This window comes from Engystomops pustulosus, chromosome 3 (genome assembly GCF_040894005.1).
Source record: "Engystomops pustulosus chromosome 3, aEngPut4.maternal, whole genome shotgun sequence".
Classification (NCBI taxonomy): Eukaryota; Metazoa; Chordata; class Amphibia; order Anura; family Leptodactylidae; genus Engystomops; species Engystomops pustulosus.
This window is the reverse complement of record NC_092413.1, coordinates 60,940,046-60,965,802: the sequence shown is the minus strand read 5'-3', so window position 1 is coordinate 60,965,802 and position 25,757 is coordinate 60,940,046. Positions and strand designations below refer to the sequence as shown.

At 43.5% G+C, this 25,757-nt stretch overlaps 1 protein-coding gene across 8 annotated transcripts in view; it reads right to left on the bottom strand.

Annotated features, from left to right (window-relative positions):
- The window catches only part of ADGB (androglobin), a 261,865-nt gene that overhangs the window by 135,923 nt on the left and 100,185 nt on the right, over window positions 1-25,757 (bottom strand). For 5 of the 8 annotated variants that reach the window (XM_072140923.1, XM_072140925.1, XM_072140926.1 and 2 more), the window contains 4 exons: window positions 19,127-19,160; window positions 17,820-17,970; window positions 14,569-14,638; window positions 1,435-1,543 (listed from right to left, as the gene is read on the bottom strand). In XM_072140923.1, the coding sequence (XP_071997024.1) occupies window positions 1,435-1,543; window positions 14,569-14,638; window positions 17,820-17,970; window positions 19,127-19,160 (364 nt within the window). The remainder of the gene's footprint in view (window positions 1-1,434; window positions 1,544-14,568; window positions 14,639-17,819; window positions 17,971-19,126; window positions 19,161-25,757) is intronic. The other 3 variants (XM_072140924.1, XM_072140927.1, XM_072140929.1) reach the window with 3 other exon arrangements.

The window sequence follows — 25,757 nt, the reverse complement described above, 5'->3', positions numbered from 1 at the left end:
CGCAGCACATCGCTCATGGGGGAGTTGGAACAGGCTTGCAGTGGGCTCACTGGTTGTGCAGCGCTGGCTGCTGTGCTGCCAGTCCTATATAGTTAGCTGAGAGCTAACTGTCTCTGGCTGGAGCAATGATCAGCAGCGGTGCTGCAGGGCATCGCTCCCAGTAAGAGAAAATCAGCTCTCAGCGATAATACAAGGGACAGACATCTCCCAGATCCTTCGGATGGTACGTGATCCTGCCATGAACTGGATGGCACGTGATCCTGTTATGTCACGGGAGGGGGAGGAAGTAAAGAAGATGAAATGTGTGACTACAAGTGGAGAACAAAAAACACACAGGAACAGTGCTATTCATGTGTAACACTGGTGGGTTGGCGGCTGTATGTAGATGTATTACTGGGTGTGAGGTAGCTGTATGTAGATGAAATACTGAGGGGTTGGCAGCTGCCTGCAGATGTATTACTGGGGGTTTGGCGGCTGTATGCAGATGTAGTACTCGGGGTGAGGCCACTGTATGTAGATGTATTACTGGGTGGGCGGCAGCTGTATGCAAATGTAGTACTGGGGATGAGGCGGCTATATGTAGATGTATTACTGTGTGGTTGGCGGCTGTATGCAGATGTAGTACTGGGGGTAAGCCAGCTGTATGCAGATGTAGTACTAGGGATTGGTGGCTGTAGCAGATGTAGTATTAGGGGGTTGGCAGCTGCATGTAGATGTAATACTGGGTGGTTGGTGGATGTATGCAGATGTATTAGTGGGGGGTTGGCGGCTGTATGTAGATGAATTACTTGGTGGTTGGCGGCTGTATGTAGATGTATTACTTGGTGGTTGGCGGCTGTATGCAGCTGTAGTTCTGGGGGGATAGTCCATAGTGAGCATGAGGATGTGTACGTATGCTACATTCAGTGGGGGCCTCCCTAGACTTTGTGCCCAGGGGCCTCCACCAGCCTAAATCCGGCCCTGATCACATACATGATGCTATACATCATCTACTATGACTGCACAAGGCGGCAACGTGGTGCCGCGTCATAGTGTACCCGCACTGTTGGGAACCATAAGCGTCCTGGGAAAAGAGGACGCTGGGGGTGAACGCCAGTGGTTAAGTATGTAAGTTTATTACTTTTATATATTTGACTCGAATATAAGCCAAGTGGGGCATTTTCAGCGCCAAACTTGTGCCAGAAAAGTTGGATTATATCTGAATATACATAGTAATTTTATTACATGTGCATTGACATAGGAAAATATGCTAAATTTTTCAAAAAGTAACAGGTAGCTAAATTCTTCCACAAAATATAGTAAATATATAATAAAATCTAAGCTAATGAAATATAAAAAATTAAATGTACGTTAAAAAAAGAAATAACAAATCATACATCATCAAATATACTGGTCATACAATAGTTAAGTAAGGAATAAAGCTTATAAACTTACCAAGTAGATCCCCCCATCGTGTCAGTGCAGAAAAGCCAACTAAAATTTCTGTAGGCCTAAGGTTGTCAACACACAAGAAATAGGTTCCCTTATCACGATCGTCTGTTGTCTGGGTATTATTAAGAGAAACAAAAAAAATGTATGAAAACTGTAGCACTGCAAAAAACTGTCCTGTTTTTAAGCCAATTTTAAATACAGTATGCAAATATTAATTAACATTTTCTGCAGCTCATAAAAAAGAAATTATCAATTAGTCAACCAAAATCAATGGGAGCGAAATCCTCTTTTTTACAATTTGGTCAGACAAATCAGTAATGGTTTTACAACTTCTCCTCATATTCTGACATAATTTGTAGATATGCATGTGTTAAACACAAAATAACATGTTATAAGTAGAGATGAGCGAGCACTAAAATGCTCGGGTACTCGTTATTCGAGACGAACTTTTCCCGATGCTCGAGTGCTCGTCTCGAATAACGAACCCCATTGAAGTCAATGGGAGACTCGAGCATTTTTCAAGGGGACAAGGCTCTGCACAGGGAAGCTTGGCCAAACACCTGGGAACCTCAGAAAAGGATGGAAACACCACGGAAATGGACAGGAAACAGCAGGGGCAGCATGCATGGATGCCTCTGAGGCTGCTTAATCGCACCATTATGCCAAAATTATGGGCAACAGCATGGCCATGACAGAGTGACAGAATGAAGCTAGATAGCATCTAAAACATGCAATAATTGACCCTGACACTATAGGGGACGGCATGCAGAGGCAGCGGCAGCAGGCTAGAGAGTGGCATAGCGACATACCCTAAATGGACTCAGGCTTCAAACCAATGGGTGGCAGAGAGGAACCAAAGGAGGTGAGCAAGAAGCGCTCAAATAATATCGGTACATGATAAAAGTTTGCCAGTATATTTTGTGGATTACACAGCAGGGTGGCGACAAAGTTAACATGGAAGCCATGAAAACAACCCAAAATTCTGCCTGACACAGCTCGTTTGATAAGGGGACCATGTATGGAGGCAGTGAACTAGTAGTAGATTAAAGGTTCTGCAGTTAAAACTATGTTAGTTGGATCTTGGCATGGAGTTGGCGCTCCGCTGCCAGGCGAGCTTTCGCCAATCCAAGCCCCTGTCTCTAGGCTACTCCCCAAACAGCACTTCTAAGAACCTTTTGTATAAGATCAAGTGTAGTAGCGTTCTTATAAGTTTAGGATATGGCGGGTGAGGGGAATGTAAACAGATGCGCAAGAAGCGCTGAAATAATATTGGTAAATGATAAAAGTTTATTAGTATATTTTGTGGATAACACAGCTGGGTGGCGACAAAGTTAACAACTTTGATGTGGAATCCATGAAAACAACCCAAATTTCTGCCTGACACACCTCGTTTGATAAAGGGACGATGTGTGGAGGCAGCTATATGGACGACTTTTGGAGGTAGCAATGGAGACAACGTGTGGAGGCTGCTATGGAGACAATTTAATTTGGATAGTGCCTGTATGTGGCAGTCCCAAAAATTTTTCAAACCAGAGGAGCAGGTAGGTGGCCCTCCAGAAAAATAGAATAGATTGAGTGCCTGTATGTGGCAGTCCCAAAAAGTTTTCAAACCAGAGGAGCAGGTAGGTGGCCCTCCAGAAAAATTGAATAGATTGAGTGCCTGTATGTGGCAGTCCCAAAAAGTTTTCAAACCAGAGGAGCAGGTAGGTGGCCCTCCAGAAAAATTGAATAGATTGAGTGCCTGTATGTGGCAGTCCCAAAAAGTTTTCAAACCAGAGGAGCAGGTAGGTGGCCCTCCAGAAAAATTGAATAGATTGAGTGCCTGTATGTGGCAGTCCCAAAAAGTTTTCAAACCAGAGGAGCAGGTAGGTGGCCCTCCAGAAAAATTGAATAGATTGAGTGCCTGTATGTGGCAGTCCCAAAAAGTTTTCAAACCAGAGGAGCAGGTAGGTGGCCCTCCAGAAAAATAGAATAGATTGAGTGCCTGTATGTGGCAGTCCCAAAAAGTTTTCAAACCAGAGGAGCAGGTAGGTGGCCCTCCAGAAAAATGGAATCGATTGAGTGCCTGTATGTGGCAGTCCCAAAAAGTTTTCAAACCAGAGGAGCAGGTAGGTGGCCCTCCAGAAAAATAGAATAGATTGAGTGCCTGTATGTGGCACTCCCAAAAACTGTTTAAAACAGAGGAACGGGTCGGTGGCCCTCCAGAAAAATTGAATAGATTGAGTGCCTGTATGTGGCACTCCCAAAAAATGTTTAAAACAGAGGACCGGGTCGGTGGCCCTCCAGAAAAATTAAATGCATAAAGTACTATAGCAAGAGCCAGTGGGCCCTGTCAAAAAATAGCCAGTTTCCTCTGCTTTACTGTACAAAGAGGAGGAGAAGGAGGAAAATGAGGAGGAGGAGGAGTGGATCAATTATTCAGGTTGAGCTTCCTTCACCTGGTGGAGATTGGAAATTATGAGAAATCCAGGCTTTATTCATCTTAATAAGCGTCAGCCTGTCAGCGCTGTCAGTCGACAGGCGTGTACGCTTATCGGTGATGATGCCACCAGCTGCACTGAAAACCCGCTCGGACAAGACGCTAGCGGCAGGGCAGGCAAGAACCTCCAAGGCGTACAGCGCCAGTTCGTGCCACATGTCCAGCTTTGAAACCCAGTAGTTGCAGGGAGCTGTGTGATCATTTAGGACGATGGTATGGTCAGCTACGTACTCCCTCACCATCTTTCTGTAAAGATCAGCCCTACTCTGCCGAGACTGGGGACAGGTGACAGTGTCTTGCTGGGGTGACATAAAGCTGGCAAAATCCTTGTAAAGCGTACCCTTGCCAGTGCTGGACAAGCTGCCTGCTCGCCTACTCTCCCTCGCTACTTGTCCCGCAGAACTACGCACTCTGCCGCTAGCGCTGTCAGAAGGGAAATACTGTTTCAGCTTGTGCACCAGGGCCTGCTGGTATTCATGCATTCTCACACTCCTTTCCTCTGCAGGGATGAGAGTGGAAAGATTTTGCTTGTACCGTGGGTCCAGGAGAGTGAACACCCAGTAATCGGTGCTGGAATAAATTCTTTGAACGCGAGGGTCACGGGATAGGCAGCCTAGCATGAAATCTACCATATGCGCCAGAGTACCAACGCGTAAGAATTCACTCCCCTCACTGGCCTGACTGTCCATTTCCTCCTCCTCCAACTCCTCTTCTTCTGCCCATACACGCTGAACAGTAAAGGACTCAACAATGGTCCCCTCTTGTGTCTCGCCAACATTCTCCTCCTCTTCCTCCTCATCCTCCTCCACCTCCACCTCCTCCGATATGCGCTGAGAAACAGACCTAAGGGTGCTTTGGCTATCAACAAGGGAATCTTCTTCCCCCGTCTCTTGTGACGAGCGCAAAGCTTCCGACTTCATGCTTATCAGAGAGTTTTTCAACAGGCCAAGCAGCGGGATGGTGAGGCTGATGATGGCGGCATCGCCACTGACCATCTGTGTTGACTCCTCAAAGTTACTCAGCACCTGACAGATATCAGACATCCACGTCCACTCCTCATTGTAGACTTGAGGAAGCTGACTGACCTGACTACCAGTTCTGGTGGAAGTTGACATCTGGCAGTCTACAATGGCTCGGCGCTGCTGGTAAACTCTGGATAACATGGTCAGTGTTGAATTCCACTTCGTGGGCACGTCGCACAACAGTCGGTGAGCGGGCAGTTGGAGGCGGCGCTGCGCTGCCCTGAGAGTGGCAGCATCTGTGCTGGACTTCCTGAAATGCGCACAGATGCGGCGCACCTTCGTGAGCAAATCTGACAGATTGGGGTATGTCTTGAGGAAACGCTGAACTATCAGATTTAACACATGGGCCAGGCATGGCACATGTGTCAGTCTGCCGAGTTGCAGAGCCGCCACCAGGTTACGGCCGTTGTCACACACAACCATGCCTGGCTTCAGGTTCAGCGGTGCCAGCCACAGATCAGTCTGCGCCGTGATGCCCTGTAATAGCTCTTGGGCGGTGTGCCTTTTATCGCCAAGGCTCAGCAGTTTGAGCACCGCCTGCTGTCGCTTAGCAACGGCACTGCTGCTGTGCCTAGAGCTACCGACTGATGGCGCCGTGCCCACGGATGGTAGTTCGGAGGAGGAGGTGGAGGAGGGGTGGGAGGAGGAGGAGGCATAGTAGGCCTGAAACACCTGGACCGAGGTAGGCCCCGCAATCCTCGGCGTCGGCAGTATATGACCAGCCCCAGGGTCAGACTCGGTCCCAGCCTCCACCAAGTTAACCCAATATGCCGTCAGCGATATATAGTGGCCCTGCCCGGCAGCACTCGTCCACGTGTCCGTGGTCAGGTGGACCTTGTCAGAAACGGCGTTGGTCAGGGCACGGGTGATGTTGTCTGACACGTGCTGGTGCAGGGCTGGGACGGCACATCGGGAAAAGTAGTGGCGGCTGGGGACCGAATACCGAGGGGCGGCCGCCGCCATGAGGTTGCGAAAGGCCTCGGTCTCTACTAGCCTATAGGGCAGCATCTCCAGGCTAAGCAATCTGGAGATGTGCACATTAAGGGCTTGGGCATGCGGGTGGGTTGCACTATATTTGCGTTTCCGCTCCAGCGTCTGGGGTATGGAGAGCTGAACGCTGGTGGATGCTGTGGAGGATCGTGGAGGCGACGATGGGGTTTTTGTGGCAGGGTCCTGGGCAGGGGGCTGACTATCAGCTGACACAGGGGAAGGAGCAGTGGTGTGCACGGCCGGAGGTGAACGGGCTTGTTGCCACTGAGTGGGGTGTTTAGCATTCATATGCCTGCGCATACTGGTGGTAGTTAAGCTAGTAGTGGTGGAACCCCTGCTGAGCCTGGTTTGGCAAATGTTGCACACCACAGTCCGTCGGTCATCCGGTGTTTCCTTAAAGAACCTCCAGACTTCTGAAGATCTAGCCCTCGCCGCAAGAGCCCTCGCCACGGGAGCTTCACTAGTTGACACATTTGGCGCTGATGCACCAGCTCTGGCCCTGCCTCTCCGTCTGGCCCCACCACTGCCTCTTCCAACCTGTTCTGGTCGAGGACTCTCCTCCGTCTCAGAAGCACTGTGTTCACCCGGCCTCTCAACCCAGCTTGGGTCTGTCACCTCATCATCCTCCGATCCCTCAGTCTGCTCCCCCCTCGGACTTCCTGCCCTGACAACAACTTCCCCACTGTCTGACAACCGTGTCTCCTCATCGTCGGACACCTCTTTACACACTTCCACTACGTCAAGAAGGTCATCATCACCCACAGACTGTGACTGGTGGAAAACCTGGGCATCGGAAAATTGCTCAGCAGCAACCGGACAAGTGGTTTGTGACTGTGGGAAGGGTCCAGAAAACAGTTCCTCAGAGTATGCCGGTTCAAATGCCAAATTTTCCTGGGAGGGGGCAGACTGGGGGGGAGGAGGCTGAGGTGCAGGAGCTGGAGGAGTGGCGATTTCGGTGACATGGGTGGACTGCGTGGAAGACTGACTGGTGGACAAATTGCTCGAAGCATTGTCAGCAATCCACGACATCACCTGTTCGCACTGTTCTGGCCTCAACAGTGCTCTACCACGAGTCCCAGTAACTTCAGACATGAACCTAGGGAGTGTAGCTCTGCGGCGTTCCCCTGCTCCCTCATAAGCAGGTGGTGTCTCACCCCGGCCAGGACCACGGCCTCTGACCCCTGCAGTAGTTGGACGCCCACGTCCCCGCCCTCGTCCTCTACCCCTAGCCCTCGGGTTAAACATTTTTAAAATGAGAGTTATAGCTTTAATTTTTTTTTAACTTTTTTTTGTGTTTTTTTTTTTTTTTTGTGTTTTTGAGTTTTTAAAACCAAACAATGCTATCCTATTGCTATGGCTATTTTCTAGCCAAGTATGAAAGCACACTACTATGCCAGATGAGATGACACCGAGTTATTAAACAAAATAAACGTAAAATAAAAAAGGACAAATGGCAGACTGTGCCTAATTGAAATCCAACCCCTACTAAATTTTCCCACTTCGGTCTTTGCAATGGATATGTGCGTCACTAAGCGCAAAACACAGCGGTCGCAAGTCTCACTACAAATTGCTGACAATTGGCTAGTAGATGCACTGCAGCAAGTACAGCCACCAGCAGATCAACCAGAAATCAAATATATAACGCTACTGTAGGCGTAAGCCGTTTGGATTCTCCTATGGCTATTTTCTAGCCAAGTATGAAAGCACACTACTATGCCAGATGAGATGACGCTGAGTTATTAAACAAAATAAACGTAAAATAAAAAAGGACAAATGGCAGACTGTGCCTAATTGAAATCCAACCCCTACTAAATTTTCCCACTTCGGTCTTTGCAATGGATATGTGCGTCACTAAGCGCAAAACACAGCGGTCGCAAGTCTCACTACAAATTGCTGACAATTGGCTAGTAGATGCACTGCAGCAAGTACAGCCACCAGCAGATCAACCAGAAATCAAATATATAACGCTACTGTAGGCGTAAGCCGTTTGGATTCTCCTATGGCTATTTTCTAGCCAAGTATGAAAGCACACTACTATGCCAGATGAGATGACGCTGAGTTATTAAACAAAATAAACGTAAAATAAAAAAGGACAAATGGCAGACTGTGCCTAATTGAAATCCAACCCCTACTAAATTTTCCCACTTCGGTCTTTGCAATGGATATGTGCGTCACTAAGCGCAAAACACAGCGGTCGCAAGTCTCACTACAAATTGCTCACAATTGGCTAGTAGATGCACTGCAGCAAGTACAGCCACCAGCAGATCAACCAGAAATCAAATATATAACGCTACTGTAGGTGTAAGCCGTTTGGATTCTCCTATGGCTATTTTCTAGCCAAGTATGAAAGCACACTACTATGCCAGATGAGATGACGCTGAGTTATTAAACAAAATAAACGTAAAATAAAAAAGGACAAATGGCAGACTGTGCCTAATTGAAATCCAACCCCTACTAAATTTTCCCACTTCGGTCTTTGCAATGGATATGTGCGTCACTAAGCGCAAAACACAGCGGTCGCAAGTCTCACTACAAATTGCTGACAATTGGCTAGTAGATGCACTGCAGCAAGTACAGCCACCAGCAGATCAACCAGAAATCAAATATATAACGCTACTGTAGGCGTAAGCCGTTTGGATTCTCCTATGGCTATTTTCTAGCCAAGTATGAAAGCACACTACTATGCCAGATGAGATGACGCTGAGTTATTAAACAAAATAAACGTAAAATAAAAAAGGACAAATGGCAGACTGTGCCTAATTGAAATCCAACCCCTACTAAATTTTCCCACTTCGGTCTTTGCAATGGATATGTGCGTCACTAAGCGCAAAACACAGCGGTCGCAAGTCTCACTACAAATTGCTCACAATTGGCTAGTAGATGCACTGCAGCAAGTACAGCCACCAGCAGATCAACCAGAAATCAAATATATAACGCTACTGTAGGCGTAAGCTGTTTGGATTCTCCTATGGCTATTTTCTAGCCAAGTATGAAAGCACACTACTATGCCAGATGAGATGACACTGAGTTATTAAACAAAATAAACGTAAAATAAAAAAGGAAAAATGGCAGACTGTGCCTAATTGAAATCCAACCCCTACTAAATTTTCCCACTTTGGTGTTTGAGGTGGATATGTGTGCCACTAAGAGCTAAACACAACGGTAGCAAGTCCCCCTGCTAATTCCTCACAAAATGGTACTAGATGCAAATAAAAAAAAAAAAAAGTAGAACGTTATTGTAGCCCTAAGAAGGGCTGTTGGGTTCTTGGAGAATCACTCCTGCCTAACAGTAAGCTAATAGAACACCCTAACGCTTTCCCTGACCAGCAGCAGCTCTCTCCCTAGCGGCATCCAGACACAGAATGATCCGAGCAGCGCGGGCAGCGGCTAGTCTATCCCAGGGTCACCTGATCTGGCCAGCCAACCACTGCTATCGACGTGTAAGGGTACCACGTCATGCTGGGTGGAGTGCAGAGTCTCCTGGCTTGTGATTGGCTCTGTTTCTGGCCGCCAAAAAGCAAAACGGCGGGAGCTGCCATTTTCTCGAGCGGGCGAAGTATTCGTCCGAGCAACGAGCAGTTTCGAGTACGCTAATGCTCGAACGAGCATCAAGCTCGGACGAGCATCAAGCTCGGACGAGCATGTTCGCTCATCTCTAGTTATAAGCACTAAGCAATAGTCAAGTGCCTATCCGAACTAAATAATTAATCGCATGAAGGCTTACTGTTGTGTTGACATAAGAGTCGAAAGGCACAAGGGTCAAAAAGTTTGACAAAGTCTCCGTAGCAGTGCTGTTTTCACTGTCACTTTGTCCTCTTTTCCTGTCCTTCATCACTTCCAATCAATAATTTAAGCTATTTAGTTATTTATAGCCCTTTCAAGCTATACTATTGTATTCACTCAACAGATGGAGGTTTTCATACAAGACTTTCTACTAAAGGAAGACTTGTTTCACTTTAATAGGAATAACATTTTAAAAAGAGAAAAGTTAATACAATGTGTATAAAATGTCAAATTAAGTTTAAAATACATCCAAACATCTCAAGAGGTGAACAAATCTAATAATTCAAATCTGTATAATGAGCTCGAAGCCAAGAGAATTAACTAAGGAAGTGGGTTAGAAGGGTCTGTTAAATGAAAGACTAAATATAACTAGGCTAACATGGCGCACTCAGCTTGCCATAGTTCTTATTCTAAGATCCAGTAATTGCTTGCATATTCATCACTTTAGGTTAATAGATTGATCTATTAATTGTAACAAAAAGAATATTTATGTGAACACACTATTTAATGTCATAATGAGAGATGGTCCAATTTTTCAAAAATTCGATTTGATGAGTTCGCCGAATTTCCGTCAAAATTTGTTTCGACCCGAATCGAATCATGGAGAATCACGTTAAAAAACAGGTATTTCCTGGATACAGAGAGCCTGTAGGGTGTTGTAGAACTTGTGCCATGCTCAAATATACATAGGGAGCGTGGTTTGGTCTTTAAACAATGCTGTGTTTTAGTATCACACGCACATGACAGCCGTCGCTCTTAGAATCGCTTCACTCTCCAATCCCATGGGCACTTCCAGGAGCCAACTTGACCAAATAAGTGAAGCAAGAACGCAGCCTGACAAGGTAACGTCTGTGCCAGCTCGAAAAGGACTGAGCTGAAGGCCAAGATCTCACTATAGCATCAAAGAGTGCACTTTTTACACTGACATCAGATGATTCCATAGATTACGACAGAACCTGTTAAACGCTGATACATGTAGAAACCCCCCCAAAAGAGTGGAGAGGGTGTCGTCAGTAATTTTGCATTGACGTAACTGATCATTTTGCCCTTCTTTTCATCCGTCAGTGTCCACTTTCAATCGGTCAATAATCCATCAGTATTGCTAAAGCCAAAAACAAACAGGAGTTGATCCAAAAAAATTGGATATTTGCATGTCCTCTGTGTTCTGTGTCCACTCCTGCTTTTGGCTATCAATCCTGAAGCTTTTCATTCCTTCTGAAGGGGAAAACCAAACATAGTGGCAAAGTCATAGAGTGGTGGAGGGTGAAAACAACATTATGTAAATTACAGGGTGTATCAGGGAGACAGCGGTCAGTTGGCAGCAGCATGAGTAGGCTGCAGAGTGGCACAATGACAAATTATGGAGGTGGCAGCAACATGGTAGGCCACAGAGTGATTGAATGACAGAGTGTGGAGGTGGCGGCAGCAGCATAATGAGGTGTGTTGAAATCTTGGCTTATGCCTGATTCATCTTGAAAAAGGTCAGTCCCTTCACATTACGGGTGGACAAGCTGGTTCTTCTTGGGGTAACGATGTCCCCCACCGCACTAAACACCCGCTCTGATGCCACACTACTGGTCGGGGGACTACTGAGGGACTACATCTCCACTGTATACTGCCACAGTGCTCCTGGGTCGTCTGCCTCGGCTTCTACCTCCTCCGGATGCTCCTGTGCCATCTCTCCTGTCACCTAAGTAGAACAACATCCCCTGACGAAGCCCGTGCACCGGGCGATACGCGCGGGGCATTCCTGCTCTTTCCAGCTCTACATCCTTTACACGGTAATACTATTCCTTTTGTTTGTACTTTTACTCATTGTGGACACTCCTGTGATTGCTCTATTATTGTTAGTCTACTACCTTACATTTGAGTGTCCCTCTTTGTTGACTATCTTGTTCTACCAATCTGTCACCGTGTTTATATGTATATGTATTACTTTCATACCTATGTTTTTAGTACTATACAATTGACTCCTTAATGCTGGGGAGAATACTTGTTTTGGCACCCTCTTGTACAGGGTTTTTTAACTGTTTTTAAGTTTCACATTCATTCTAATAAAATTTGATATATTTTTTCACCCATATACATCTGCCTTCCTATTTTCTTTGTTCATACTTTATTCAGATGTGGGTTATACTTTTTGTTTACACACTGCCCCAACCCAATATATACCACCTAAGTAGAACAACCACTAATTTCACCAGACTCTGCTTGTGCTCCAATTTCCTCCTCGTCCTCCAGTTCAGTCCCACTGGACTCATGTGGCCATGAGATGTAGTCGCCACTTCTCCAGTGCCCTGACCAGACAGATTTTGCAGCATCTGTTCCGGGACATAAAGCAGTGGAATGACGTTATTCGTCCCGTAGTCCTGTCAACCGAAAAATAACCTTTAAAGCCTCTTCAAAGGGCCTGAGCAAACAGCAGGTGTCACGCATGAGCTGCCAGTGGCTGACATCAAAGTTACACAGGGGAGTACTCCTGTCCGCTTGCATCGTTAAAAGATCATTATTGGCTTTTCTCTGTTCATACAGGCGGTCTAACATTTGGAGGCTGGAATTCCAATGGGTGGAAACATCATATATCAGCCTATGTTGGGGAAGGCCGTTCTGCTACCGAAACTCGAGGAGGGTGTGCGTGGCTTTGTAAGAATGGATGAAAGCCATGCACAGTTTCCTGGCCATTTTTAGAATGTCTTGCAGATGGGTGGAAAACTTCAGGAACCTTTTGACAACCAGATTGAACACGTGTGCCATGCAGGGCGCATGGACCACCCCTCCTTGGTGCGGCACGGACACCATCGTCTGTCACCATGGTTCCGATTTGCAGTTGTTGCGGAGAAAGCAGCATATTGATTTCTTCTTGCATGACGGGGAGCAGTTCCTCCCTGTGTGACTTCATTCGTACAGGCAAACCAGGTGTAGAGCTGCGTGCCCTGCACATGTGGTATGATGGAACAGCACTTAGACTTGTGGAGGCTGAGGTGGTGGTGGAGAAGGAGGAGGCGGACATTGGCGCAGGAGCAGCGGTTTCACAACGTGGAGGAGAAAGCGGCGTCTCCTGTTCAAGTTGTTGGTGTGGCTGGGCGGGAAGCACATTCACCCAGTGGACCCTAAAGGACATATACTGGCCCTGACCGTAGTTACAGCTCCACATGTCCGCGCTGCCGTACTCCTTGGAAGAAACCGATAAGCTCAAGGACTGGCCCACCTTCTTTCTATATATTTGTGAAGGGCTGGTACTGCCTTTTTGGAAAAGAAATTTCGGCTTGGAACTCTCTACCTCGGTTCGGCACAAGCCATTAGTTCTCTGAAGGGTGCAGAGTTCGCGACTTGGAAAGGGAGGGACTGCAGTACCAACAACTAAGACAGGGGCACGGTCATCTTCTGCACCTTAGGATGGCTGGACGAATACAGTTGTCTCTTTGTAATCGCCTTGTTCAATGACTGCTTGCGCCATGCGTAGCGAGGAGCAGGAGCATCTGGACCGGGAGATGATGTCAAAGACAAACAGCTACCTTCAGCAGAGGTGCCTTAACTGACTGAAATGGCATGTGTGCCACTAGGTGCTGCTGCTGTGGCGGCAGGATGGACCACCACATCTGATAAACATTTCTCCCAGACCATTGGATGGTGATGCTGCATGTGTTGACACAGGGCTATGGTGCCAACGTTAGCTTCCTGGACACGCTTCACTTTCTGCCCGCAGATTCTACATATACACACGCGCGGCTCCTCTGGTGTCTTAACAAAAAATTGCTACACCGTCGAGTTGGTGATTTTACTGTCAACACTCTGCACTGAGTGACTACTAAAGCAGCTGCCTCGCTTACTTGGACCTGCAAAGCGGGCTTTGTATCCCGCGGTCGTTTGGCTCCCGTCCTCGAACTGCTGCCACCCTGCTGACTTAGGGCCACAGTAGCGACTTGCTGCCTGCTTCACTGCCTGGCGCCCGACGATGATGATGAAGCTCTTGCTTCACCCGGCTCCCAAGTGTGATCGATTTTTGTTTGCCTGTCTACTCAATGGTCTCCGTATGCACAGCCTGACTACTTGCAAGTGCAACATAACCTCCCATGCCACTCTCCACATCTCTACTTTCCCGCCTAATCCACGATGCAGTGGATGTCTGCCCCACCTCTTCACTGCCAAGCAGCTGCTGACTGTCCTCGCTGTATAGTGGCGCTGATCCCAGACAATCAAGTAGATCTCTGGCTGAGGGAAATAAACAGGACAGGGGCTGGTTGAGGACATGTGAGGGCCGTTGACCTGCTCCTGGACCATGCCAACTAAGGTTTGTATCTGACAAACCCACGGCCTCTTGGCTGGGGTTGTTAGATGTCATTTGGGAGGAAGTGGATGACCTAGTCAACCAATCGAGAACCTTTGGGTTGTTCATCAACACACTGACGCTATATGACACCGGTAGTACTGGTAGAGTCACCCCTGCTGCGACGTTCCCCTACTGTGCAACGACCTGTGCCTGCTCCACCTGCCACCTCTCTGTCTTACATATTGGTTAATCAACTATGTGGATTTGACATGGATTTCTTGATATCTACTTTAGGAATACAGAACCCCAAAAATGCACATGTGATCGAGGGTGGTCCTTTCTTCTTCGCAGAATCTGAATTTTTAAAGTCTCCATTAAAGTAAATGAACTCTGGCTACATTATTATATATAACCCATGAAAAAGTGCGGCACTGTTTCTTGACAACCAGCACAACCCCTTTAATTTCAGATGCATGTCATCAAAATATTAAATCCAGCACAAGCAGTTAATTATAATGTCTTAGTGACTTAAAAGAAAAAATACAAAACTTTAAAGACGTGAAAGACTAGATAAATCTATCAGTTATACAGACCTTTACCTTGAAATCTGCTTTCTGATATGTGTATGGATATGTGTTTGGCTTGTGGAAGATATACAATGTCCTGTAAATTAAGAAAGTCAAGTGTGTCATTTCAATTTCTGTTGTTTCTATTTTTATCATAATTGTTTCATTTTCATAATAATACGTAATAATACAGTCTTTTTAATAATGGCTTATACACCAAGGCTTTTCAAATGTTTCTCTCACCACATGCCAAGAACAATACATATAAAGGAAATCTACCATCAAAATCAAGCATGATAAACCAGGGACACTTATGCATAAATTCCAGGAATGTGACTGTGGTAATATTCTTATCCATCCTTCCTTCTAAAATCACCTTTTAAATTATGCTCATGCGCCACAATGGCTCTGGGGGGTTGTTAACAGCCCGCCTTCATGCTGCAGCTTTACAGGCTATTAAACTGCCCCTCCACCCTGTTCCCTGGCACTTCTTCCTCCATCTTCCACAGCACAGTGGTTTACTAGAATAATTTCAAAAGTTGATTTTAGAAGGAAAAAGGCAATGGATATACAAAAATAATTACATTACCACAGTCACAGTGCCATCTTTAAATAAGAGTCCCTGGTTTATCCTGCTTAATTTGATGGTAGATTTCATTTAAAGGCCCAAATACAAAAGGAGTAAAATGACAGTTATACGAAATTTAAATAGTTACGGTATATGTTATTTGTCATACTAAAAACCTTTTCTTAGGAAAAAGGTTGCATTTTCTGTTGTGCCCGTTTACAAGACCCATGCCGATTTTTATTTTACTTTTTTTTAGCAAAGTACAGTGCTTGTGCAATAGCTTTCTCTTATCCTGGAAGGAATGATATTTTTATTGTACATAGGGAAACAAGACATTGCTTCTTATGATTTCTTTTTGGTAGCAGAGTGACAAAAAATGGCTATTCTAGCATTTTCTTTAAGGTACTAACCACCAGAAGAAATGAAATGATGGTACATCGAAGACTCAGTGATAGCAATTTAAGCATACATAAAAATGCATTTATTTTACTAAATATGTTGGGGGTAAATATGTGTTTTGTATATTTATATTTTTTAAAATAAAATATCAATAAGCTTTCTTTAATTTAGTTTTCATTCTCTTCATTCATTTTGTATCCAGGGACCAACTGCATTTTGTCCCAAGGCTCAGAGGGGGCGAAAATCCACAACACACCAACCCCCTACACACATAGTCCCAGGACAAAAATGACATGCCCCACTCTTACGCCAACCTTTTCTGTATCCCCCACCTTACAATGGTCTTTTTAATGTAACCCTCCTCCTGCAGCTTCCCCTTTAATAAAGCTTCCCCCTTTCCAGTAGTCCCTTTGTAATGCCTTCAGCTTCACTGTTATAATGCCCTGTTCCTGCCACTGCCAGTCGTATTACAGCCTCTTTCCTGCAGCTGTTTCCCTTACAAAGCTCCCATTGCTGCAGTGGTTTCCTTTTATACCCACTTTCCTTCAGCCATGCTCATAATGCCCCCCTTTCCTGCAGCCTCCATCCTGTAATGCTCTTTTTCCTGTAACAGCCCCTCCTCAAAATGCCCCCATCCTGCAGATACCACCCTATAATGTTCTCTTTAATGCAGCATCCTCCTTTTAAAGCCACCTCTCCTACTGAACCCCCTTATAAAACTGCTTTTCCACTACATGTTTTAACATAACTCTCTTGCAGATAAGAAGAAAAGACACTGGCACAGTTTTATAAATCAAATCAGCATTTTGTGTTAAAATCGGCATTAATCATGACATGTTGCTTACAAAGGCCTTTGTGTTGTATATGAACTCTTCATATATACTTTATATACTTTATATACTGTATAATACTGTATATAGCAGTGATGGCAAACCTTTTAGAGACGGAGTGCCACTTATTTATCACAAAGTGCCAACAAAGAAATCTAATTTGTGATTTACACTCCCTGCTCTGTCACAGCTTTTATTCACATCAGCACCCTGAGGACACCAATAAAGCAGAAAATAAAATAAATTTGGATTATCATTGTAGCTTCCCCCCAGGGTCCCATAAACAGGAAGAATTGTCAGGGCCGGAGCAGGAGCTACAATGATAATCCAGATCTGTCTACACCTTCCCACTCCTCCAGTAGTCCCAGGTAGCACTGTCACTTTAAAATAGCTCTGTACACAACAAGTCCTAGGCTGTCTGGGACCGCAGGAAGATACATAGAGTCTTCTTTGGTGATGGCCTGAGTGCCCACAGAGAGGGCTTTAAGTGCCACCTCTGGCACACGTGCCATAGGTTCGCCACCATTGCCTTATAGGCTGCAATAAATGCTGTTCAGGCATGTCCTTATAATGATGGTGTGCTGGCCGCATGCTGAAAAACAACTTATATACCAAGGCAGCTACCAGTCACAGTGGTGGACTCGGGGGTGGAGCAGTCAAGCGTGCTCCAGCCAGCTCTTTTAAATGTATACATTTTAAAACGCACATGTTTTTGCATGTTTACTTTGCATTTGGCTGGTTTGAATCTGTTTTTATTCATTTCTGGAAGTGTAAGCAGATGTATAAACATTTTCACAGCTACTTAAACCAGCCAAATGATTGGTAAACATGCAAAGACACGTATATTTAAAAACCCACCAAGAATGGCCGATGAACGCACCCTCAGGCCCCTTTCACATGATGTGTTGCAAGTTTTGTTGCATTTTTGATGCATCCAAAGTGCATGCGTTTTTGACGCAGCAAACGACCAGTTTGAAAATGTGTTTTAGAAAAATGATGAAACACTTGAAAATTGCATAAAAGTTGAGACTTTGATGAAAAAATTAAGGCAAATTGCTTTCCAGCAAAATGTAAATGAAAAAGTGCATCACAAAACGCAACATAATTAAAAGTTTGTTTGCTTTTTAAAAAAAGCAATGCAAAGGCAAAAACCCAACATAGAGACAGGAGGGCCACAAACACATGCATTTAAAAGGAACTGGAGCATCTTTCCAAATGCGTCAAAAATGCAACAAAAAACGTGATGCAACTCGTCATGTGAACGCGGCCTCAGGGTTCTTTCAAACATTCAGTTTTTCAGATGCAGTTTTCGATGTCCAAACCAGGAATGGGATGAGAAAAACAATTAATCATGCCTGATTGTGCTCCTCTGCACACTTGCTACCCACACATGCACTTGCTGCAATAATTGAGACGGGACTAGAATTACTAAGGACACGCAGGATAGTGGTGCTAAAGTGGTAAAGATGTGGATTACTTACTGGAAACACCTGCCAAAGTCCGAAAACTCCATCCACGTTTGCTTTGTTACTTGCTTTATATCCACCATTGGTTCTTTCTCAATGATGTTCGGCGCTTGACCTGAACCATCTGTTGTGTTCACATCTCCAGCCACACCATCATTGATTCCATCTAATACAAAGACATAAAATAAAATGACAAACTACAAAGTTATAGTAATTTATGCAATCAACAGAGTGATAAAATAGTAATATATACTGTACAGCTTATTTACACAGTAAGAAACAGAAATGTATGTGGTCCTTTATTTGAGTGACAAAACACAGCTACACTAAATACTAAACTTTTTAATGGACCAATTCACACATCTTTTTTTTCCGAATAGTCCGTATCAGTTGCAATAATATAAGTACATATTAAGAAAAAAAAAGATTAAAAACAAAGGAGGTTATTTACCTGGGCTTGTTCACCAGTTTTCTGGCATAGAACCCTGAAATAATCACTTTTTTTTCAATGGCAGAAATTACAATTTCCCCATTACACAAACTCCAGGACAAGCGGAAGTGAAGGGGGAGCACGGTTGGTGGCAGAATGGACCGACGTGAGGTGCTCTTGCCCTGCATTTTAAGGCTAAAAATGTGCAGGATATGGCACACCTGTAGCTGGCGGTGCAGCCACTTTTGCCGCTGAAGCCAACTTATATATCAGGCTCGCTAGGAGAGCAGAGATAACATCATATGGTGGGGTATTTAGCCCCAGCATTTGATAAACAACCCCAGTATTTTCAGTATCTTAAAGGGAAGCTGTCATCAGGAGTCCTTTCTCTGGCTCCTCCATGGCCCCATAGAGAATAGTCTACATACTGCAAAAGAGTTTTTAAAAAAAATAAAAAAAAATGAGTTAGATCATAGTTTACCTTTTTGTAACTTCTGTAAGCTGTGTCCCTAGTCCCATGGGAGTGGCTAGTATGGAGTGTTTTCCCCCCACCCTCGAGAAACAGCTCCATAATGCATTGATTTAAAAAAAAAAAAGAAAACCTTTATATGTCCTGCATATCTCATCCCCCCATAGCTTTCCCCCTCAGGTCGTCGCACATGTTGGCCCCACTCCTCACTGGACACTCCCATGGGACTAGCTGCACAGCTCTTCTTTTTTTTTGTAAAAAGCCAGTTTTACTATAATAACATTTTGGCAATGTTTATAGTATTCTCTGTGGGGACATATGGGAGCCAGAAAAAGGTCACATGATGACATGCTTACTTTAAGCCAGGAGCCATTGAAACATTAAAGAAAGGAGAAAAGGAGAATATAGAAAATACTTATTTACCTGTTAGGATTTCATGAAGTAAAGAGGATACCTGCTGGCATAAAAAAAGATTTATTTATTTTTTTTAAAGCAACAAGTATTTAAAAAAAACATTAAATTAAAATATTATCATGTTCAGATATTTTCACAGATTTTTTTTTCCAGACAGGTCCATGCTGCAAGTTATAAATTAGCATTTGTTTTAAGTAAGCGCTTATTCACACACTATTTTCTCTCTCATATGATTTCCAAGAACAGCATATTGACTGATTTTATTCAATCTGTTTTATGTCAGTATTGTACCCACATTTGTTTTTCTTTTCATGTCTGAATGGCATTCATTCATCAGTTTTAGGGTGCTGCCACACATCGCATCTAATGCATGCTTTTCAAAATGCACTCCACCAGCTAAAGAGAGATATGCCTAATTAAACATCTGTTAACATTTGCATTTACAAAACGCAAGCACACATGTTAACATTGCGTTAATGCATGCATTGTTAACATGATGTTAACACAAGCATTAACAATTGCGTTTTGAAATGAAATGTTAACAGCTATTTCATTAGGCAAATCTCTCTTCAGTTGTTGCAATACGTTTTAAAACACATCCGTTAGATGCAATGTGTGACTGCACCCTTACTTCTCTTTTGCACACCTAGTTCCCCAGCATCAATGGAAAAAAAATTGACTAAACACAAATGTCATCAGTAATTTTGCGTACGAATGGACTTGAATTGTCTTCCATGATCCGCAAATGTTAGAAAAATAGGCCACAGATCAGTGGGGGAAAAAAGTGAAATGTAAGAAAGTACAGAGGCACTGTTCCTGCCTGGGTAAGTATAAGAATCTCTTCCTACGTTCTGCACTGGGATAAGAAGAGACATTAATTAACGGGTAAATGTGAATATAATCTAAATATGCACAATGTTTGGCTATATGTTTACAATGTGTGTCTCTCTTTGCAATCTATTTATGCTCTACATTATTGCCGCAATGTATAGAGGGAACTCTTGCAGCAGTGTAGAAATGATATGGCGCAATGTATATTTGCTTAATGCTTTGAGCATATACAGATGTATAGTACTCTAGATATATTTCTTCTCCTCTTTGGTTCTCGGGCAATTAATAACCTACAGTTATTATCCTATAGTAAGGGAGTACCAAAGATAATGGTGGATTTGAGCACTGTGAGCATTCATTGTATGAGATTACAGATGAGTGCACACAATGGGGGTCATTTACTAAGGGCCCGATTCGCGTTTTCCCGACGTGTTACCTGAATTGCCCCGGGATTTTGGCGCACACGATCGGATTGTGGCGCATCGGCGCTGGCATGCACGCGACGGAAATCGGGGGGCGTGGCCGAACGAAAACCCGACGTATTCGGAAAAAAACGCCGCATTTAATAACCGAAAATGTGTCGCTTGGGAAGCGCTTACCTTCACCTGGTCCGGCTCGGTGTATTCCGGCGCGATCAGATGCATTTCAGCGCAGCAGCGCCACCTGGTGGACGGCGGAGGAACTGCCATCATAAATCCCGTCCGGACCCGAATCCTGTTCAGAGAACGCGCCGCTGGATCGCGAATGGGCCGGGTAAGTAAATCTGCTCCAATGTTTGTGTTCGGAGTTTGAGTTTGGCCCACACAACCTGAACACCTCTGGCCAATCATAGCCAACGCTAGATGTGTCAATTTGCCATATGTGATTGTGCTGAGCCCCACCTCTGGGCGTTTGCTTTTGGTTTGTAAATGCAATGCAAATGCCACACGTGGCCGCACCATAAAACAACACTGTGTAACTCTAAGTTATTCACACTTCTGTGAAATAAACCTTTCCAGTTATGAATCAACAATGATTATAAATCAATGTCTCTTGCTGTTGTACAAATGAAACAGACAACAGGCAGAAATTATTAGCAATTAGCAAGACAACACCTGTCCTTTTTACTGTTGTTTTGGTCACTTATATATTTTATCACCCCTATTATTATTTATTGCTTTCGCCCCTAGAGGTTATATTAAAGAACTTTTTTTGAGCAATGTATATACTTAATATGGATATTTTGGGATGTGGCAATTATATTCATGTATCCTTTTATATGTTAAAAATAGAAATATAAACTTTAACTACCGTATATACTCCAGTATAAACCGACCCGATTATAAGCCAAGACCCATAATTTTACCACCAAAAACTGGAACTATTGACTCGAGTACAAGCCAAGAGTGTAGTATACAGCCAGCCAGCCCCATATAGTATACAGCCAGCCAGCCCCCTGTATGCCAAGCACATAAAAAAATAGTAAACTTAATACTCACCCTCCAGCGATACTCATTACCACCAAAAACTGGAACTATTTACTCGAGTATAAGCCGAGGGTGTAGTATAAAGCCAGCCAGCCCCCTGTAGTATACAGCCAGCTAGCCCACTGTAGTATACAGCCAGCCAGCTCCCTGTAGTATACAGCCAGCCAGCCCCCTGTATGCCAAGCACATAAAAAATAATAAACTTAATACTCACCCTCCAGCGATACTCATTCGGCTCCTGATCTTCGGCACGGCTCCTATTCTTTCTTCTCTTTGCTGTAGTAGCTGGCAGAGTCGCGTCCATGCGATCTTTCTTTTCTCTTCTCTTCTTTCTTCTGCGAATCTCTAGCCAGCAGAGTCGCGTCCATGCGATCTCCCGGCCGGCACACTATGATGCAGCGGTGTCGTAGTGTGCGCCGGCCAGGAGATCGCTTGGACGCGACTCTGCTGGCTAGAGATTTGCAGAAGAGAAGAGAGAAGAAATGAAAGAAAGAAATAAAGAAAGAGAGAAATAAGAAAGAAAAGAAGAAAGAAGAGGAGCCACCGGGAACTGGGCCGAGGATCGGGAGCCGTGCCAAGGTTCCAGGAGCCGGAGGGTGAGTATTAAGTTTTTTTTATTGACATTTTTTGAACTGAAAAACTCTAGCTTATACACGAGTATGTATGGTACTCAGTTTTTCGATTTGTAATTATTTACTTTTTTGTATTTATTTTGAGGGTTGTTTACATGCCATCATTGTTTACAAATTGAGCAATGATTTTGAAGTGGAGGAGAAGGAAAGAAAAAACATTTTCTAAAAGGATTGCATTAAATATTAATTGTGATATTTGATTGTCCTAGTCAAAGCATCCCTTTACTATATGAACACAAGCAGAATTAATTATTAATTCATAATTAACCATGGATCAGTTAAGTATATTAATTCATCAATTTCAGAAATTTAATAAAACTCAATAGAAAGCCAAAAATCTTCCTTTCCAGCTTGCCTGTTAATTTCATATATCAGAATTGCATGTTTTATAGTTGTTAAAAGAATTTAGCCTTAAAGGGGTATTCCCTCGAAGACAAGTTTCTTATATGTACTCAGAATAACAAAATAAAAAATTCTCTAATTCACTGTTATTAATCAAAATAAAGTATTTTACAGATATATTTCCAACATGTCTCTATCAGTCCTGGTGTACACAATTTCAGTTGCCACTGGACACGACCCTGTAACTTTTGACTTAGGGTCGGGTGGACGCCATTTTGGATTTGTATGTGCAGCCTGTAGCTATGCCCGTTGCATGGAGCTCACTCACTGATTCGCTTCCTGTCAGCACATCATGAAGAGAGAGGAGCCGCAAACTACAAGGATAGGTAGGCACATATCTGTGAGATGTAGCAGGGCTAAAAGTGTAAAAGTCTGTCAGCCTCTGTGTAAAAGCTGAGGCTGACAGACTTTATTTCTGATCTGTCTCATCTCTCTTTCTATGTGTCAGTGTGTTAGTACAATGTCAGAAGCCAGATGAAAGTGCATATACACCTGTACCCTGATAATCTAACAACAGCATCACCCCACAGAATTAGATGGATAATAAAGTGTCTGCTTAGAGAGTCCCCACCCACACCCTGAAATTTTGCAATGAACAGCCTATGAAGTTATAGGAGCTAAAACAGCAATAAAACATAGTAAAATTGTAATGTAATGGGTTAAATTGATCTTTATTATGTTAACATCACTAGGGAATTGAGATGTGAGAATTTTCTTGCATGGGAAAACCCCTTTAAGTAAAGACCTTAAAGAAAAAGAACAATTTTGGGATACCATCTTTAGTGCTCATGTTTAATTAATATGTCACACAATGAAGTAGCAAGAAACAGCTTGTCATTTACAAAACAAAGTAACCACATATGACTCACAAATTTGATACGGCACATGAGTCATCCTTAATTCCATCAGGTACTACATTTCAGAGTACATATTTGCATTTCAAAAAATTATATCATCTTCATGTAGGCAAACACAAAAGTAATATCTTAGAAGAAACTTTTTTTAAAAAACCGAACTCAATGACAGTTCAGGGTTGTAGTATATGAATAGAAATTATGCAATGTGGAATAGCAAGTCTGAAAATAGCATGTCTCAACAACTCTATAGTATCCCAAACAAAAGACCTGGTAACCAGTATATTATATATATTATATAATAACTGTATATAATAGTATAAATGTAAAATGATATTACATTTTAAAAAACGACCTAGAGGTGTCAAATTGAATATTTGTGTGAAGGCATCCTGCAGCATGTTACAGAGCAGGGGAAGCAGAGCATGCAGATACATAGGATTGTGAGGAAATATTGCAGGGTTGACCAATTACAAATATGCTTGAAATAGCAGTATTAGCAGTTACTAATTTTCTGTTATAAATCCATATTATAGCCCATCTCCCTATTTTCACAGTGCAATTGTCCCAACTGGACTACTGAAGGAGAGGCACATGAAAAGATTCACATATAGAATTATAAATCTTCAGTTTATACTAATAGACTTCAATAGTGTGCACATAAATTGGGAAATTATAGTGTGTTCAGTATACTAAACTTCATTTATATTTCTTTTATATTTGTAATTCAGTCAGTACAATTCATTAGCAACATACAAAGTCAGTTTGGTTACATCACAAAGGGTTACGTTTCTTTAGGAGCGTATACTGTGTGATGTAACCAAACTGACTTTGTCAAATGAATTGCACTGACTGAATTATAAATATAAATGGAATATAAATTATATGCAATTAGATGACAGGTGTTCTCTATTTATTGGCAAACAAGACCAGGTCCATCCATTCAATATCAAAATGCACAGCTGTGTGAATATAGTAGATATAGTAGGCTGGTAGCACTACTCCAATGGGTTCTGAAAGCCCTGTTTACTGTCACATCACAGATGCTACAGGTGGCTTGCATGCAGAATTAGAAATCCTACATGTTAGAGAAAACAGATGGCTTCCTTTATCAAGGTAAGGGAAGTATTCTCCTTAGTCTAGGTTTTAGAGATTTGGAAGGGCAACTGAAACTTTTGTATATAACCCTGAATTTGTCCCAATGGGCTGCAGAGCATATACAGCAGTTACGGAAAGTACCCCTTTAGATGTTTCATGCTTTGCTTCATTGCAGCCAATTGTTAAGATCCAAAAAATTCTTTTTTTGCTCATTAATCTACGCTACACCCCATCTTGATGGGAAAAAAAACTGAAATGTAGATATTTTTGCAAATGTATTCAAAAAGGAAAAATAAAATATAATATGGTCACACATGATCCACATTCAGACCCTTTGCTGTGACATATTTAACTGACATACTGCCACTTTCCTTTTGATTCTCCTTGAGATGCTTCTGCTCATTCATTGTAGTCCAGCTTAGTTTAGGTAAACTGATTGAAGTTGATTAGGAAAGGCACACACCTGTCTATATAAGAACTCACAGCACACAATGCATGTTGGAGCACATGAGAATTATGAGGTCTAATGAGCAGCCCAAGGAGCTCATAGACAGAATTGTGGCAAGGCACAGATCTGGCCAAGGTTACAAAAGAATTCCTGCAGCACTCAATGTTCAGAGCTGTGCCTCTAGTCCCTCCCGGGAGTGGCCATTGAGGAGTGCTTCCCCACCACCCCTGGGAAACCATGCCATCATGCATCAATTTCAAATAAAAAAAAACCTCCCATATCCCCCATATCTCATTCCCCATCGGTGTCTCCCTCAGGGAGACATACATGTCTGCCGCACTCCTCACTGGCCACTCCCATGGGACTAGGGAGAGAGCTCTCCATACAGAAAGGTTAACTTTGATCTAATTTTTTTTTTCTTAGAAAAAGACAGTTTTACTATAAAAACTCGTTGGCAATGTTTACACTACTCTCTATGGGGACATGAGTGAGCCAGTAAAAGGGCTCCTGATTTGGAATGACCACAACTCTTCCTTGACATGTCTAGCCAAAACTCAGCAATTGTGAGAGAAGAGCCTTGGTGTGGTAAAGAAGATCCCCAAGATCACTTTGGCCAAGCTGCAGAGATGCAATTATCACTGCAGTCCACCACCAGTCTGGGCATTATGACAGAGTGGGTGCTCTGGGTGTTCAGACCCAGTTATTCTCATAGTGGTAAAAGAATCAATGGGAAAACCTCACATCCTTCCTCTCACTGTGGTTAAGGGCTATCTGGGTGTTTAGACCCAGTTATTCTCCTAGTGGTAAAAGAAGCAATAGGAAAACCAGAAACCCTTCCTCTCACTGTGGTTAACATTCAGCTACTGCAGTATTTGAGTATATCAATTTTGAACCCAGCTAATGCGTAAT